The sequence below is a fragment of the Panthera uncia genome (genome assembly GCF_023721935.1).
Source record: "Panthera uncia isolate 11264 chromosome B2 unlocalized genomic scaffold, Puncia_PCG_1.0 HiC_scaffold_24, whole genome shotgun sequence".
Taxonomy (NCBI): domain Eukaryota; kingdom Metazoa; phylum Chordata; class Mammalia; order Carnivora; family Felidae; genus Panthera; species Panthera uncia.
This window is the reverse complement of record NW_026057580.1, coordinates 36478845-36495792: the sequence shown is the minus strand read 5'-3', so window position 1 is coordinate 36495792 and position 16948 is coordinate 36478845. Positions and strand designations below refer to the sequence as shown.

The following is a 16948-nucleotide window of genomic DNA, read 5'->3' as shown; positions in this document are numbered from 1 at the left end:
CCACTTTAACCATTTTTAAGTGTACACTTCTGTGGCATTAACATTAAGTACATTCACATTGTTGTGCGACCATCACTAGCATGTGTCTCCAGAACTGTTTCTTCCCATGCTGAAACTGTACCCATTAAACACTAGCTCCCTGTTCCCAACCTCCCCACAGTCCCTGGCAACCTCCATTCTCCTTTCTTTCTCTATAAATTTGACTACTCTAGGAATGACTTTAAATTTTGAAACAAAACTTCAGTTTACGTGATAATTAACACTTGAAATTGTTTTTAAATTTAAGCTTTTAACCGTTATCACCTCTGTACACAAGTTCCCATAAAAACATTACACATTATAACTTGTGTCTCTCTACCCAGCTAGAATAGGAACTCTGAAGGCAGACACTGTCTTATTATCCTCAAAGTTTACTGTGGTAATTGGCACATAGTGGCCATTTAGTTGGATGGATGAATGCCTAAGACCAGACCAAATTATTTGTCTAATTATTATCTTACCCATGTGCAAATATATTTGTCTAACTTATAAATCACTTTCACAAACATTACCTCATTTTTATCTTTAAAGCATTCCTATAAGATAAATATTCTTAACTTATTTTATGACTAAGAAGACTCAGATTCAGAGAAGTTAAGTGATTTGTCTTGTACTGCCACAGCTAATAAATGATAGAGCCAAAGTACAAACCTAAAATTCTTACTCTTTAAGCCCAGAATTATTTTTACAATTCCCTCTCTGGAAATATTCTTTGGGCCACATACTTCTAGGATTCTTTTGTGCCAGTTATCAAGGTAGAGGAGGAGGCTGTGTAAATATTTTAACCCAGAAGATTTGGTACAGTTAATTTTTAATGGATATGAATTTACATTTGGAGAAAAGATAGATGGTCCCCTACCATCTTCCCCCAGCCTAAATTCTTCACACCTAGACTACCACAGAATTTTCTGATTCCTGTTAATCCTCGGTCTCCCATCCCTTCAGTAAGTACCTAAAGTAAGAAGTCCAAGGAGGTTCCACACGATCAGAATATAAGTGTGCCCAGCTCCCTGATGAGTCCTTCTGCCACTTTGCAGTGCCTTCTACTAAGGCTCATTCTTGGCCCCTGTGGCAGGGCCATTTTCTCCCCATCCCTCTGCATTCTTCCCAATTCACACCCCAGTTCTTCATTAGGCCTTTCTAGACCATTAATGCTTACTTTTTTCTCCTCCTCTTCTCAGTGCATTCATTTATAATTTTATGCTAGATGCATTTATATTAACTGCCTTACCTTGATTTGTAATTGTTTCTAATTGCAACTCTTCTTTCTTATCTCCCCAATTTGGAGGTAAACTCCCTCAGACTGAGTCATGCTATATATCTATATCACAACTTCTGCACAAGGAGAGGCACACCCAGTCCACACTTGTTGAGTGGTTGACTTACATGACCATACCAAGAAAGTAGGAGCTTCAGTGTTACATATCCACCCAACAGTGGGGAACCAAGGAAGAAAACCAGTAAAATTTAGGCATTGGACCAAGAAACCATTTGATATAAAAGGTGGTAACCTAAGCAAAAGCTCTGGGACTATAAGCTCTGAGAGCACAGGGGCCACATCTCTTATTTACACCAGCCACACCATGGCCCTGTGCTGGGTCATGGTCAATCAGGTGCATGAATGGAAGAATGAAAATAGCCTTTCACATTTAGTACCACGTTAAAACTCTTTCTAAAAAACAATTTGGGTATTGGTCTTATTGTATGTCAACACTTTACTATTATATAATAAAGTCAAATTTTATATTCTCTATTAAATTTAAATATAGAATTCTCAGCCAACGTGCAAAACCCTCCATGTTATAGTCCCAATTTATCTTTATAATTTTATTCCTCCCTCACCTACATCACTTTCTTTGTATTCTTTGCCTCAAATGAACTGAGCTACTCTTTATTCTCAAAAAATATTCCCTGACACACACATACACACATACACACACACACACACACACACACACACACACACGTGCATGCGCATGTGTGTTCTTTTCCACCTTTGGTCCTTTGTTCATGCTAGCCTAAATACCTGGAATGCCCACACTCAATGTGGATTTGTCTCATGTCTTGTGATTACGTTTAGGTAATGTATCCCTGACCAGATTCACTGGCCTGTGACCTCAGGGAATCACATCCAGGGGCCCCTAGTGACACTAATTTTGATCACCCAGTCAAGGTGTTGTAATTTCTCTAATAACAACTTACTTTTTTCCCCCTTCAACTAATGAAGCATCTCTGGAAAGATGCTTTGAGATCATACAAACACCCTGCTCCTCGTCAAACCCCCTCACCACCACCAACTTAGACTTGATCCATGCCAAGCCAAATTTTACTATAGTGGCTTCAAAACGGTGGTATTTCCACCCTCTTTCCCTCCACACTTATCATTTGTCATTCAATTGTAAGAAGATCTTCCCTCCTGCTCCACTTCTTTATCTAGCATCAGCGTGGCCTCAGAGATTCCTAATTTATTTAATGAGTTACAATCCATTATTGCCCTTATCTATGTTTATGCCCACATTATCTCAGATTTAGCCAACAGGTTCCCCTTCAATCTGGCTCCTATAGCCTATCAACATTTCCCCCTCCTCCTTGCCACCCCCATCCCACTTCCTTTTGACCACTTCTTTATTGATGAAACAACCAGATATTTCGAATTCACTTTGTATCTTCCCTGCCTTGAAATACCTTGGAATAGCCATTTCTCCAAGGAACACCAGTTCTTTTTAGTGAAGAATAGTATTTAGACACCAAGGCCCTGGCAAGGGATCATATACTTTCATTACTAAGTTACATTGCCTCCCCTAAGCAGATCTACTTAGAAATCACTTGGAGCATTGACTAGTGTCAAAGGTTTACTTACAAATAGAAACAAAAGGCTGCACTTTCATTAAATTATTTCTTTTACAACTTTCATATGCTGAATATCACCTGCTAGGCTTTGTTTTAAACCTTTTTTCACTTTCTTATCTTTGGGATATTGAAAAGTGATCCTTCAGTCCTTCATAGAATTATAAAGACCTGTCCATATTATTATATAGCCTTGTAAATCTTTTTAGGGTGAATTGTAGGGTCGCCTTTTCCCACAAATTAGCAAAAGATGACAGCTTTAAATGATATTGTTATTTACCAATTCTAGTATGAAACTTGTTTAGTTTCATAATAATCATAACTGTTAATTAGAGAAACTGATGGGTTAAATAGCTGAGTTCACATATCAGCTACATGTGTATGTATTTAAATAACTCTAAAAAGTTATCTGCAGTGGCACCCAGCTGGCTCAGTTAGAGCTTATGACTCTTGATCTCAAAGTCACGAGTTCAAGTCCCATGTTGGGCTTTTTTTTTTTTTTTTTTTTTTTTAATAAAAAATAGAAGCACCTGGCTGGCTCAATCGGTAGAGCATGCAACTCTTGATCTTGGAGTTGTGAGTTCAAGCACCATGATGGGCATAGAGCTTAAATTAAAAAAAAAAAAAAAAAAAAAGTAAAAGTAAAAACTAAATAAAAATTAAAAGTATCTGCATAGGGGCGCCTGGGTGGCTCAGTCAGGTAAGCCTCCGTCCAATTCTTAGTTTTGTTTCAGGTCGTAATCTCATGGTTCGTGGGTTCAAGCCCTGCATCAGGCTCCATGCTGGCAGTGCAGAGCCTGCTTGGGATTTTCTCTCTCTTTCCTTCTCTCTCTGCCCCTCCCCTGCCTGTGCTCACACACTGTCTCTCAAAATAAATAATCTTAAAAAAAAAAAAAAAGTATCTGCACAATAGTGAATTCCACAGAGTACTATGTAAATTTATATTGATAATAATACTGAAATTAAGGTTGAAAATATGGTATTTGCTGAGATTAGGAATGAAAGGGAATAGTACATCTAAATGAGAGTTTACTCATTAAGATATTTTGTCCTCTCAACTTCTCTACTCTATATCCAAAACAATGTAAATAGATTAATATTCAGCCATACCCTATAGATATTATGTTACATATTCATTTTTTATATATGCGTTTACTTTCACATAATTCTTTCATGGAATTAACTAAATAATAAGAAATGACTGCATATTACTTTATCTCACTAATTTATACCTTGCTAATCTAATCACATATCTGAGATAGGACCCTTCCAAGATTCAGAATTCCAACAAGTTAAACTGCATAAACCTACAGAGCTTATCATTTTTCTGGCATATGAATCTGGCAGTTGCTTATTTAACAATGGCAACTACTTGCCTTGAACAATAGTACTTTTGTTAGTAATTAGAGATTTGTAGGAACAATAACTAGTTACATATTGACTAAATAGCCACTGTTCTACAGAGAAAGTGGTACCTTCTTGAGTTATCTCATATAATTAAAATCAATTTAAACTTTCAGAACCAGAAATAGGTGTGAATAATTATTAAAACCATTAGTTATAGTCTTGGCAGTGTTTAAATTCTGAAGTTCAAACACCTTTTATATAGTTTCACCTGATTTTTATTTTTAAACTAGAAGTTTACATTAAACCCTATTAAATATAAAACCTGTTGTGTTTTTAATGTGAATATACATATTCATATTACATTTTTAAAAGTATAAGGATCTGATCATCAGAATAATAAAAATATTACACTGTGAGAAGTCTATTGTGATTTAAAAAAAAAACTCTGAATATATCTCTTATCCTATCTAGCAGTGTAATCATGTTTTCACATCTCAAGATTGATCAAGCATGAAAGTTTTATTATAGTGCCTGTCACATAGAGTGTGCTCAGTAAACATTTGCTGAAGGAATAAATCTCTGGTTTTAATCACAAGACTAAATGTCTAATGTTGAAAGTATTTACAACATACCAGAGTCTTTTGTCAAAAAACAATTAAGGGGCTCCTGGGTGTCTTAGTCAGTTAAGCATCCAACTCTTGATTTCAGCTCAGGTCATGATCTCACAGTCATGAGATTGAGCCCCACATTGAGCTCTGCTCTGACAATGAGGAGCCTGCTTGGGATTCTCTCTCTACTTCTCTCTCTCCCTCTCTGTCCCTCCCTGCTCACACTCTCCTTCTCTCAAAATAAATTAACATTTTCAAAAAACAATTAAAATAGAGGGGAAAAAATGGAGGGAAGAATTTTGTGAACCTTATAAGCTAGGAAATGCTTATTGAGTATAGTTGTTGGTCAGTGAAGAAGTAAAGGAGCTTAACATAATGATGAAAAACAGGCGCCTGGGTGGCTCAGTTGGTTAAGCATGTTGACTTTGGCTCAGGTCGTGATCTCATGGCTTGAGTTCGAGCCCTGCATCAGGCTCTGTGCTGACATCTTGGATCCTGCTTCTGATTCTGTGTCTCCCTCTCTCTGCCCCTCCCCAGCTGGTACTCTGCCCCCACCCCCACCTCAAGAATAAATAAACGTTAAAAAAAAATTAAAATTAAAAAAATTTTAAACATAATGATGAAAGAAAGGGAGAATTTGAAAAGCAAATTAACTTCAAGAAAAGTTCATTAAATTTAATGATAATTTGAAAGATCTGATACAAACATAACTGAAATAAAAACCCCTTGAAGCTGAAGGAGTAAAGGCATGAGAAGCCATTTCTGTGGGAGAGAAGATAGGAAGAAGCCTAAACAAATTGCTGAACAGTGACTCTGAGGCTTGTATTTGAGATTTACAACATAAGAATGAAGCCTGATTATCCAAAAAAGGACTCAAGGAAATAGCACATAATTAAAGGACTGAAATATGCTCCTTTATGCTACTGATTAGAAGAGAAATCTGGAAAGGATTTCACTTGAATTAAGTTAAACAAAATGATATTGTTCAGTTATGTAGTTTATAGAATCATAAAAAGTGAGAACCAGGATGGATTTAGAGCTACTTATCCCTTATTAGTCAAAGTTTGGTCCATGGAGCAGGAGCATCAGTATTATGTGGGACTTTCTGAAAAACACAGAATCTCAGGCATCACTGAATCTGGACTTGCTGAACTGGAATCTGCATGTTAAGATCCTCGGGTGATTCTTATGCATCTCAAGTATGAGGCCCTGACCTAGTCAAATCCGGTCACTCACCCAACAAACATGTCTGGAGGACCTAATATACATTGAGCACAATATATATGATGCTAGTAGAAAATAACACCCAGCTCCTACTTGCAAGGAGATTAGTCTAGTTCAGGAAATAAGCAGTTAAAAAAAAAAATGAAACAATTGTAATATATTATGATAATTCTTTTGACAAGTACTTATCAAATGCCTGCCAAGTACCAGTCATAACAGGCACAGCCCTGACCTGTGAAACTTTTAGAAACATAAGGCTCACAAATAAAAAAGTTTTTGAAGAAAAGATGAGAGAATGTAATAGATATAATGTGGATCAAGGAGTAAGGGAAGGTTTCTCTGAGGAAATGATATTTAAGCTAAAATCTGAGCAATGAGTAAGAAGAAGTTAGCCAGGCAAAAAAGGAGTAGTATTCCTGACAGAATTTACATAAGTAGAAAAAGAAATTGGTGTGTGTCTTAGTCTGATTGGGCTGCCGTAACAAAATACCATAGACTGGGTGGCTTAAACAACAGACGTTTATTTTCTCACAGTTCAGTGTCCAAGATCAGGATGCCAGCATGGTTAGTTTCTTGTGAGAACTCTCCTTCTGGTTTGCAGATGGGCTGCTATTTGCTGTGTGCTCACATGGCCTTTCCTCAGTGTGTCTGTACATGTGTACAGACAGAGAAAGAACCCCAGTGTCTCTCACTCTTCAGATAAGGGTGCCAGACCTATCAGATTGAGGCCCCATCCTTATGACCTCATTTGACCTTTATCATCTGAAAGCCCTGTCTCCAAATATAGGGTTAAGCCTTCAACATATGAATTTGGGACACACAAACATTCGATCTATAACTGTATATTTCAGCCAACTGAGAGAAGGTCATTTGTGGCAGAGATGCAGAGAAGAAAGCCACTGGAGAGTAAGCAGGAGCCTATAGTAAGCATTTTATATTGTATCCCGAACAAATAGGAAATGACATCCTCTGCTCTGTTTTTTAAGATCACTCTTGTATGGATAAGAGTACAAGTAGAAGAAACCAATTAGGAAGCTATTGCAGCAACCCAGATAAAAAGTGATAGGATATAATAGGAGATATAAAGAAGTAGATGGAGGGGCGCCTGGGTAGCTCAGTCAGTTGAGCATCTGACTCTTGATTTCAGCTCAGGTCATGATCTCACAGTCATGAGATGGAGTCCCGTGTTGGGCCACACACTGGGCATGGAGCCTGCTTAAGATTCTCTCTCTATCTCTCCCCCAGCGCCGCACCCCCCCTCCACCTCCAGCTCATGTACTCTCTAAAAAAAAAAAAAAAAAAAGGAATAAAAAAGAAGTAGATGGATTTGGGATGATTTGTAAACACAATAGGTGGGATTTGACAATAGATTAGACCTGAAGAGTGAGGAGAAGATATCAAGGATGTTGATTTCCAGGTATTTTGTATCAGCAACTAGGTAGATGGATATACCACTTACTGGAATTGGGATGCTTGAAGGAAGAACAGTCTTGGGAGAAGATAAAAATTTCAGACATGTTAAATTTTAGTATCTGTGAAAACATTTAGAAAATGATAGTTATAGGCAGTGTGATATATGGATCTGGAACTCAGGAAAGCAGTGTGATTTTAAATGAAAATTAAGGAATAATAATCCACATTTTGAAGTACTTAAAGACAAGAGTTGCCTTGAGGGAGAAGGTAGAATGACAAGTGATCCCAAGAGTGGATCATGGCAAACACTTAGGAGAAAGAGGGGAGATAACCAAAGAAGGAAACTAAAGAGGAGCAAGAGAGAGATAGAAAGAAAATCAAGAATAAGGTGTCAAGGAAGCCAAGACCACCCAGTTTTCAATTCAAGAAGGGGCTCTGGGTTAGAGATAAAGATTTAAGAGTCATTGACATATGAGTAGTAAATGAGGCCATGGAATCAGATAAAATTACTCAAGAGACAGTGATGAAAACCTTGGGAATTCATCAAGAGATAGAAGAACCTGATGCAAGGGTAATTGAGGAGAAGTGAACAGAGAAGGAGAAGGAAAATAAATAGAGATCAGGATCCTCAAAGGGAGAGCTTGATCAACAAGTGTCAGATGCCACAGAGAAGGCAAGTAAAACAAGAATGAAAATGTTCCTCCCCAGATGAAGATGTTCATTAAACATTTTGGTGAAAATGCTTCCAGGGAACAAGAAGAAGGAAGCTAGGCTGCAGTGACTTAAGGAATGAATGGAAAGATAAGGTGAAGACAGTCAACATAAAGCAGTGATTTTGAAAGTGTGATCCTTAGCCCATCTGTATCAAAATCATCAAGAGTGCTTGTTAAAAATAAAGCAGAATTCTTGATCACAGGAATAGGGAATCTGCATTTTGTTGCTCCTCTGGGTTGTCTTTATGGACCTTAAAATTTGAGAACTACTGCCAATAAACAACTATTTCAAAACAATTAACTATGAAGAGAAGGAGGAAAAGCTAAAGATGGGCATATATTGGTGGATGATTGTTTGAGTTGTTTTGTTTTTTTCTTTAAGATGAAAGAGACCCAGGCTGTTAATATTGCTGAGAAAAAAGTTCAATCAACAGTAAAAGATTAAAGCTAAAAGGAAGAAGTAACAATGACTAGTTGGTAGAAATCAGGAAGGAATGAGATTCAGAGTCCAAGTGGAGGGATTAGCTTTCAAATGAGAAGAAACAGAAGGTAGTAAAGAGGATTTCATTAAAGAAGAGTTTTGAGGTGAGATGAGAACTTGAGGATTGTAGTGGTTTAAAATACGTCCACAGGGGCGCCTGGGTGGCTCAGTTGGTTAAGCGTCCGACTTCAGCTCAGGTCATGATCTCACACTCCGTGAGTTCAAGCCCCGCGTCGGGCTCTGTGCTGACAGCTCAGAGCCTGGAGCCTGCTTCAGATTCTGTGTCTCCCTCTCTCTCTGACCCTCCCCCATTCATGCTCTGTCTCTCTCTGTCTCAAAAATAAATAAAACATTAAAAAAAATTAAAAATAAAATATGTCCAAAAATTCCACACCTCTCCTTTTGAAAGAAAGAGTCTATTTCCCCTCCCCTTGAGTGTGGACTAGATTTAGTGACTTGTTTCTAATGAATATGGCAAAAGTAATGGTATCTGACTAAGTCAAAAAAGGCATTACTGCAACTTCTTTGCTTTCTGTCTCAGATGACTCAGCTGTAATGTAGGGAGGACACTTAGGGGCCCTGTGGCAAGACCCACATTGGGGGGAACTGAGACTACCACCAGCAGTGACATAAGTGAGCTTAGAAGTGGATCCTCAGGGTGCGCCTGGGTGTCTCAGTCGGTTAGGCATCCGACGTCAGCTCAGGTCATGATCTCACTGTTCGTGAGTTCAAGCCCCGCAACGGGCTCTGCCTGACAGCTCAGAGCCTGGAGCCTGCCTCAGATTCTGTGTCTCCCCCTCTCTCCCTGACCCTTCCCCACTCGCACCCTCTCTGTCTCTCTCAAAAATAAACATAAAAAAGATGTTTTTTTAAAGAAGTGGATCCTCTAGCCCCAGTCCAATCTTCAGGTAACTGCAGCCCCAGTCAACATGATTGGAGGATTCTGAGCCAGCTAAACCACTTCTATATTCCTGACCCACAGAACCTGTGAGATGATAAATATTTGTTGTCCAAAGTTGCTAAGTTTGAAGTAATTTATAGTGCAGCAGTAGATAACTAATTGAAAAATCTTAACTGTTCGTCTTTGATTTCTTTTTGACATGGGAGTCAGGTTCATTGCTGAGACTAAGAAAGAAGACAGGTGGAATAAAAGACTTGAGAATCATAAAAGTTCGAACTAATTACCCAGGGAAATCGTCACTAAGAACTCATTGAAGGGATTTTTGCCATTGATGAGGATCAGCTGTGATTGGAGATGAATTTTTACTCTATTTTACAGAGATGTTCTTTCAGTGGTGTTCAGCAGCCCAAGTGTAGTATTAAAATTATGCTGTTGGATTGGTCTAAGCTTGAAATTTTAACAAGCTGAGGGCTGATGAACACTCAAAGGGATATGGGAATTGAGAATTTGGGCACAAAAGATGTCTAATTCAGGCTGGCTGAACAGCAAAATCTATTGATTCGCTTTAGTGTAAAGTCCATAGACATCTGGCTTCAGGAAAGAGTTTACATCAGCTGTCCACTAATATTACCAAAAACTCCTTTCTTTTCCACTCTCTAACTTTCATAATAGTTTTAAAAAACTATAAGGCTAGGTATGCTTGTAAAATCACACAATGAAATAATTGCCAGTAACAACCAGAATTACATCCTTCTTTATTTACATCAGTCAAGAAAGAAAAGGATTGGGGACCCTGGGTGGCTCAGTCTGTTAAGCCTCTGATTCTTGATTTTGGCTCAAGTCATGATCTCATGGTTTGTGGGTTCGAGCCCTGCATCTGCGCTATCTTAGGATTCTCTGTCTCTCTCTCTCTCTATCCCTCCCCCCCCTCAAAATAAATAAACATTTAAAGAAGAAGAAAAAAGGAAAAGATATTTTCCTCTCTCCACCATGGAAGTTAAGTCCTAGGCTTCATTTTGACTGAACTAAACCAAATCACGTATTCATCCCCTGAACCACTCATATGGCCAAGGGAATACCATTTGACTTTAGGACAATTAGCACCCACTCTAAAGTTAGAGGTGAGAGTCGATGTTCCCCATAGCTCATGGGAATGGATACAGAGAAGGTCATTGGTAACACTCACCACACACAAAGAACTCATTTTGAAGATGAAGAAACTCAGGTACAGAGGACTTATGTGGCTTCCAAAGTCACAGCTAGTAAATGGCAGACTTGAATTTAGGTCTCAACAACATAGTCCAGGGATCTTTCTGCTACATCATTGTCTCTCAAAAATCTTTTATTTTTTTTTTTAATTTTTTTTTTTTTAACGTTTATTTATTTTTGAGACAGAGAGAGACAGAGCATGAACGGGGGAGGGGCAGAGAGAGGGAGACACAGAATCGGAAGCAGGCTCCAGGCTCTGGGCCATCAGCCCAGAGCCCGACACGGAGCTCGAACTCACGGACCGTGAGATCGTGACCTGAGCTGAAGTCGGACGCCCAACCGACTGAGCCACCCAGGCGCCCCTGTCTCTCAAAAATCTTAAAAATTGGTCACTGCCTAATAGTTATTTTGAGAACTCAGGGAAAAGAACTCATAGCCAAGAACAGACATATTCTGGTTGCCTCAGTTTATGTGAGTTTATTATAAAATTAAGTAAATAAATATGAGAAGTAAAAATTGTAAGGAACATAAAATTGGCTCACCAGCCAGCTAGCCAGAAAGAAGGCAGTAAGCTACCCACTCCATTTCATGGAGCTGAAATGTAGTTCAGGATTCATCAGGTACCCTCCATCCATCAGAAGCTCTGGAATCTGGCAGGAGCTTCTGGGAAGGAACAAAACCAAATATACATGGTACCTACCTTGTAAGATTGTTGTGAAAAAAATAGAACACACATACACTCATATATACACTTAGCTCATAATGTAATAAGTGTACCTGGACATAATGCAATAAACTATTATTTTCTGGCAAACTTTGAGTCAGGTGCCATGACCAGAGTCACAAATCAATCCAAGTAAAATATTAAAGGGATGATTAGTAAGCTCTTAGAAAAGAAAATATTGATTACTAACGAGATAACAGTAGATCACTAACAGTCAAAATAGCAAAGTGGTCTGATTTCTCAACATTTCTAGCCTCAGACATAAAGAGAATACAGTATATTTAGTATATCAGGATTTCAACTAGATCTCCCATGATAATCCTTTTGGATAGGATGGAAAAGATGAATTGGTTGTACAATTAGGTAGATGTGTAATTACTACATTTCAGTGTCATAGCATGCTGACTAATGGATCTAGTCATTTAACAAACACTGTGCCAGGCCCTGTACCAAATGTTGAAGACACAAACATGAAAGTAACATGGCCCTTGTTTGCATCTGTGTAAGCTTCTGCTGGCGTGGAGGGTGATAAAATCATGTCCTGAAGCATATACTGGATGTTGTGCAGGCAGGATCCCAGAACTGGGCTTCAAGCATCAGATGAATGGCTAAACTTCACATCTGTTCGAGCCCTGGCATTTTGTGAGTCATAAGTCAAAAAAGACATTTATCTAGATATGGTATGAAACTAAACAGTTTAGTAACATAAGTGATACCAACAAATAGTTGTTAGAAGAGTGGTAAGTACATGTAAGCACCAGATTTGTGGTTGTGATCAACATATGTATGTATATGAACAACATAGGTAACTTTTAAAAGTATATCGCTGTACAAATGTAATCTCATCAAAGTCAAAATTATCCCTCCCCCCCTTATATTTTGATTCAACCCTTCAGATGAGCTTTCCAACTAGAATTTCTTGACTCAAAGGATACTAGCTGTTTCTGGTTCTCCACCTCTTGGTTAACTGGGGGATTATATATTTTATGACCATGATGTTGCTTAGCTCCTTTTTCTTTGGTAACAGCTGAGTGTCTGTCCATGCACAGAGAAGCACTCTGATAGTTAGGAACAGTTGAGGACCACAGACTTTTAAGCATTCAGCACTGGAGCTTATGGTAAAAAATTAAGCATGAGAAAACTGGCATTCCCTACAGATTGAATTCAGTGACGACTATGTTGTTAAGAAGACAATGTTATAGATTTTAACCTTGTAATATTAAGTACTGATTTGGAATCAGACAAATTGGGTAACATTTTACAATCTTTCTTCATCTGTAGAAAGGAGATATCAATCCCTACCTCATGGAGTAGATTTTACTATTAAAATGGGATGTATATAAAATACTTAGAGCCATACCTGAGATGAGATTTTTGAATAAACATGTATATAACATACACATGTGTTCATGGTATTTTCTAAGCCTTTTCCTCTATAGAATGAGATAGAGATTTTCTATGAATGATTTTGTTGCCCAGATATCAGGGAATCGGATAGATTTCTAACTGTTAATCCCATAGCATTCTAGTATTCCACCACCACAGAATCCAGACTGAGTCTGTACAACATGTTTTTTTCCAAATAGCCATCAATCTTTCATGGCCCTTCCTGGCCAAGTGTAATAGAAATACCTGAATGAGTTTCTTGGTGCTGACATTTAGAATTTCACAGCATTCATCTGCACTTAATATCTGTCACTGAAAACGCCTGGCAGCACTACAGTCAGTTCCTCCTACTGGCAAGGTGTTAATGGTTTTTTTAAAAAAAAAAAAGACAGGTTCTGCCAAGCTTGGTTAATTTAAGATACATTCTCTAAAGGGCATAAGCTAAAAAGACCTGTGCCATATGCTTTCGTTATTGTATCCACTATGAATGAGTTTTGAACATAAAAATGTTTGATATTTGTAGATAATTTAATTCAGTTCAGCAGGATGTTTTATTTAGGCACTGTATTAGTCAACTCAAACTGCCATTCAAAATGCCATATACCAGGCAGCTTAAAACATAGAAGTTTATTTGCTCACAGTTCTGGAAGCTGGAAGTCCAAGATCAGGGTACCAGCATGGTCAGGTTCTGGCGAGAGCTCTTTTCCTTGCTTACAGCCACCTTCTCTCAGTGTCTTCACATAGCCTTTCCTTGGTAAATACTCACAGAGATAGAGCGATTTCTCTTTCTTCCTCTTCTTATAAGGCCACTAATCCTATTGGGTTAAGACCCTACACTTACTTAACTTTGATAACCTCCTAAAAACCGTATCTCCAAGAACAGTCACAATGGGGGGTTAGGCCCTCAACATATGAATTTTGGGAGGACACAGTTCAACCCACAGTAGGCACTTGTCCATATCCAAAATGGAGAGAGGAATTTCAGATTCGTCATCTGCAACCAAGATACTGAGGATCCTAAATACTAACAAATCTTAGTATCCCACAATAAGACTATATGAACTAATAAATTTCAAGCTTCTTTAATTTGAACCAGAATTTTATTTTATAATAACACTGATTATTTCATGAAAAATTAAAAGCTCTAATTGGACTTTGTATATACCTAGATGATTCTTATGAAAAATAAATTAATAAATGCCATTTACTTAGTTAACCAATTTTTAACTCCACCACCACCTTTAAATTTTCTTGCCAAAAAATCAAAGCTGAGTCTAATGCACCCTCTGTGATCTAGAGTCTAGATACTATCAGTATACGGGAAATACTGGGAATGTAAGATTATGCTAAATGATGTCTCAGGAATGCAGTCTACAAATATAGAACATAGCACTGACTGTCTGTATGACAGAATCCCAGTTTCTTCAATTAAAAAGAGAGCAATAAAAAATGAATAAACTGTTGATACACATAACAGTTGGGATGTTTAGCAACCCTAGTATATAATTTAAAAGACTATATGCTGTGTGATTCCATTCATATGAAATTCCTGATCAGGAGTCAACATCCTTTGAAGCCAATGTCCAAGAGAGGTACTAGTCTCTGTAAGACAAAGCTCCAGTATTCAGTGCAGCCAGTGCCCCAGGGATCCATGGACAGAGCCTGAAACAATTGTGAGTCACGTGCCACTTCTCTGGTTGGCATGAATGAGCATATATGTACTGGCCCTGCAAAAAATAAAAGGGAATAAAACACCGGACAGAAAGAGTGTGGATTTCAGATACTGAGTATAGTATGAGTAGAGATAATTAACAGGAATGAGCATAGCAGATGTGAGCAGCTGGAATGAGAGCTGTCTGAATCTGAAGTTATATATTATAGACTACTAGGTAATAAGGCAAGGCTGGGTAGATGGACCAGGGCCAGACCACTGCCAATCAGGCCAAAGATTATAGTCTTTTTAGGGTAAGCATTAAACCATCCTTTTAAGTTTTTGAATAGAGATGACCTGGCAAATTATGATTATTCAAATTAAAGCTTATACATTCTGAGAGGCAGCTCAACCTTATGTAAAATGTCCTTTAAAATGTTTATTCCAGTAAGTTCCGTTTCTTGACCGAGTGCTAGCAACATGGTTGTGTTCACTTTATAAAAATTCATCAAGCTCTACACTTACAATTTTTACATATTTCCATGTGTATGTTATACTCAAAACTAATATTTTAGTATATTTGGTGGGTTGTGGGGGATCTCGTGTGGTACCACCAAATATGTTACATGTATACATCGATGAACCCATGAATGATAAGGGAAATAATCTATCACTAACTGGCCCAAGGTTACATAGATGGTCAATGGTAGAACTGGGGGGTCACAAATCTTTAGGTCTCCTGATTATCAGTCCAATATAACTTTTTTTTCCGTGTTTATTTATTTTGGGGGTAGGGGGGCAGGCAGGGGAGAGCCAAGAGGAAGGGAGAGAGAGAGAATCCAAGCAGGCTCAGCACTGTCAGCACAGAGCCCGTCATGGGGCTCGAACTCACAAACCATGAGATCATGACCTGAGCTGAAGTCAAGAGCCAGATGCTTAACCAACTGAGCCACCCAGGTGCCCCAATATGACTTCTTTTTAGAAAATGATAAGCATTTCATTTAGCCTTCCTCAGTCTACATACATTCTTTATGTATTGGAGAAGTCAGCAGATCACTAGTGTTTCCCAAATACAAGCAGGAATTCTTTCTTTAAAGATTTGCACCTAAACATGGGTGAGAATATCTGACTCCTCTAAGCTTTACCCTTAAAATAAATCAACTTTTTCTGTGTTTATTAAAAAAGCATTTTTGCAGCACCTGGGTGGCTCAGTCAGTTGAGCAACTGACTCTTGATTTGGCTCAGGTCATGATCTCGCAGTTTGTGAGATTGAGCCCTGTATAGGTCTTCTGAACTGATAACATGGAACCTGCTTGAGATTCTCTCTCTCTCTCTCTCTCTCTCTCTCTCTCTCTCTCTCTGTCTCTGTCTGACTCCTGCCCCCTTCTCTCTCTCTCTCTCAAGATAAATAAATAAACTTTTTAAGAGATGCATTTTTTTTGTTACACACATACACACACGCACACACACACACGCACACACACACACACACACAATGTATACCAAACTTGTCTACTTCTGGGATAGTGTGTAAGGACTTAGCTATAAGCAGATACATTATAAGCAGAACAAGTAAGCTATAGAATTATATGTTATGAACAAAAATAATTAGGATATTTACCAAAGTGTTAATGTTGATTATCTCTATATGAAAGGACTATAGGTAATTTTATTTTCTTCTTAATTTGTTTCAGATTTTCAACACTGAAATAGATTTTGTAACCAAGAAATAATTTCTTTTTACTAAAAAACCTTAAGATGTATCAAGCTTCCTATCTAATATAGTCATGTATAAAAATCAATCTCAACACTTTTCTAAATCACTATAAAAAGGATCATTTTAGTGGCTTGCATTCCCCTATATAATGTTAGAATGCTAATTAACTATTGAAATGCAAATGTTTCACCAGCTAAATATATTCAAAATATATTCAGTCCAACTTAGTAAGACATTTCATTTAGACATAAAATTTCACAAGAATACAGCGTATTCTGGAAATAGTACAGCTATCTATTGAAAGAAACTACTTAAATGTATAACACAATAATAAACCTCTATGAAAATGTTTCTGCAGGTATGCTGGTATCCTCCTGGGCATCACAAATACATTTGCCACTATTCCAGGAATGGTTGGACCTGTCATTGCTAAAAGTCTGACCCCTGATGTAAGTAGATAATTTGCTTATAAACTACAAAGGTCTACATAGTTCATTTGAACCTGCACATCTGTGTCAAAGTTGAGTGTATTTTAATTAAGAGTAAAATTCTGAATATTTATTCTTTCTTTTTTTACTTTTTTTTTTTTTAATGTTCATTTTTTTTTGGGGAGAGAGAGTGACAGAGCATGGGGGGGGGGGGGGGCAGGCAGAAAGGGAGACACAGAATCCAAAGCAGGCTTCAGGCT

At 37.9% G+C, this 16948-nt stretch overlaps 1 protein-coding gene across 5 annotated transcripts in view; it reads left to right on the top strand.

The window, feature by feature from the left end:
* SLC17A5 (solute carrier family 17 member 5) overlaps positions 1-16948 on the top strand; it is a 51178-nt gene that overhangs the window by 26949 nt on the left and 7281 nt on the right. For 4 of the 5 annotated variants that reach the window (XM_049653905.1, XM_049653904.1, XM_049653908.1 and 1 more), the window contains one exon: positions 16619-16709. The exons of the other annotated variant lie outside the window; for it this stretch is intronic. In XM_049653905.1, coding sequence (XP_049509862.1) covers positions 16619-16709 — 91 coding nt within the window. The remainder of the gene's footprint in view (positions 1-16618; positions 16710-16948) is intronic. 5 annotated transcript variants of the gene reach the window in all.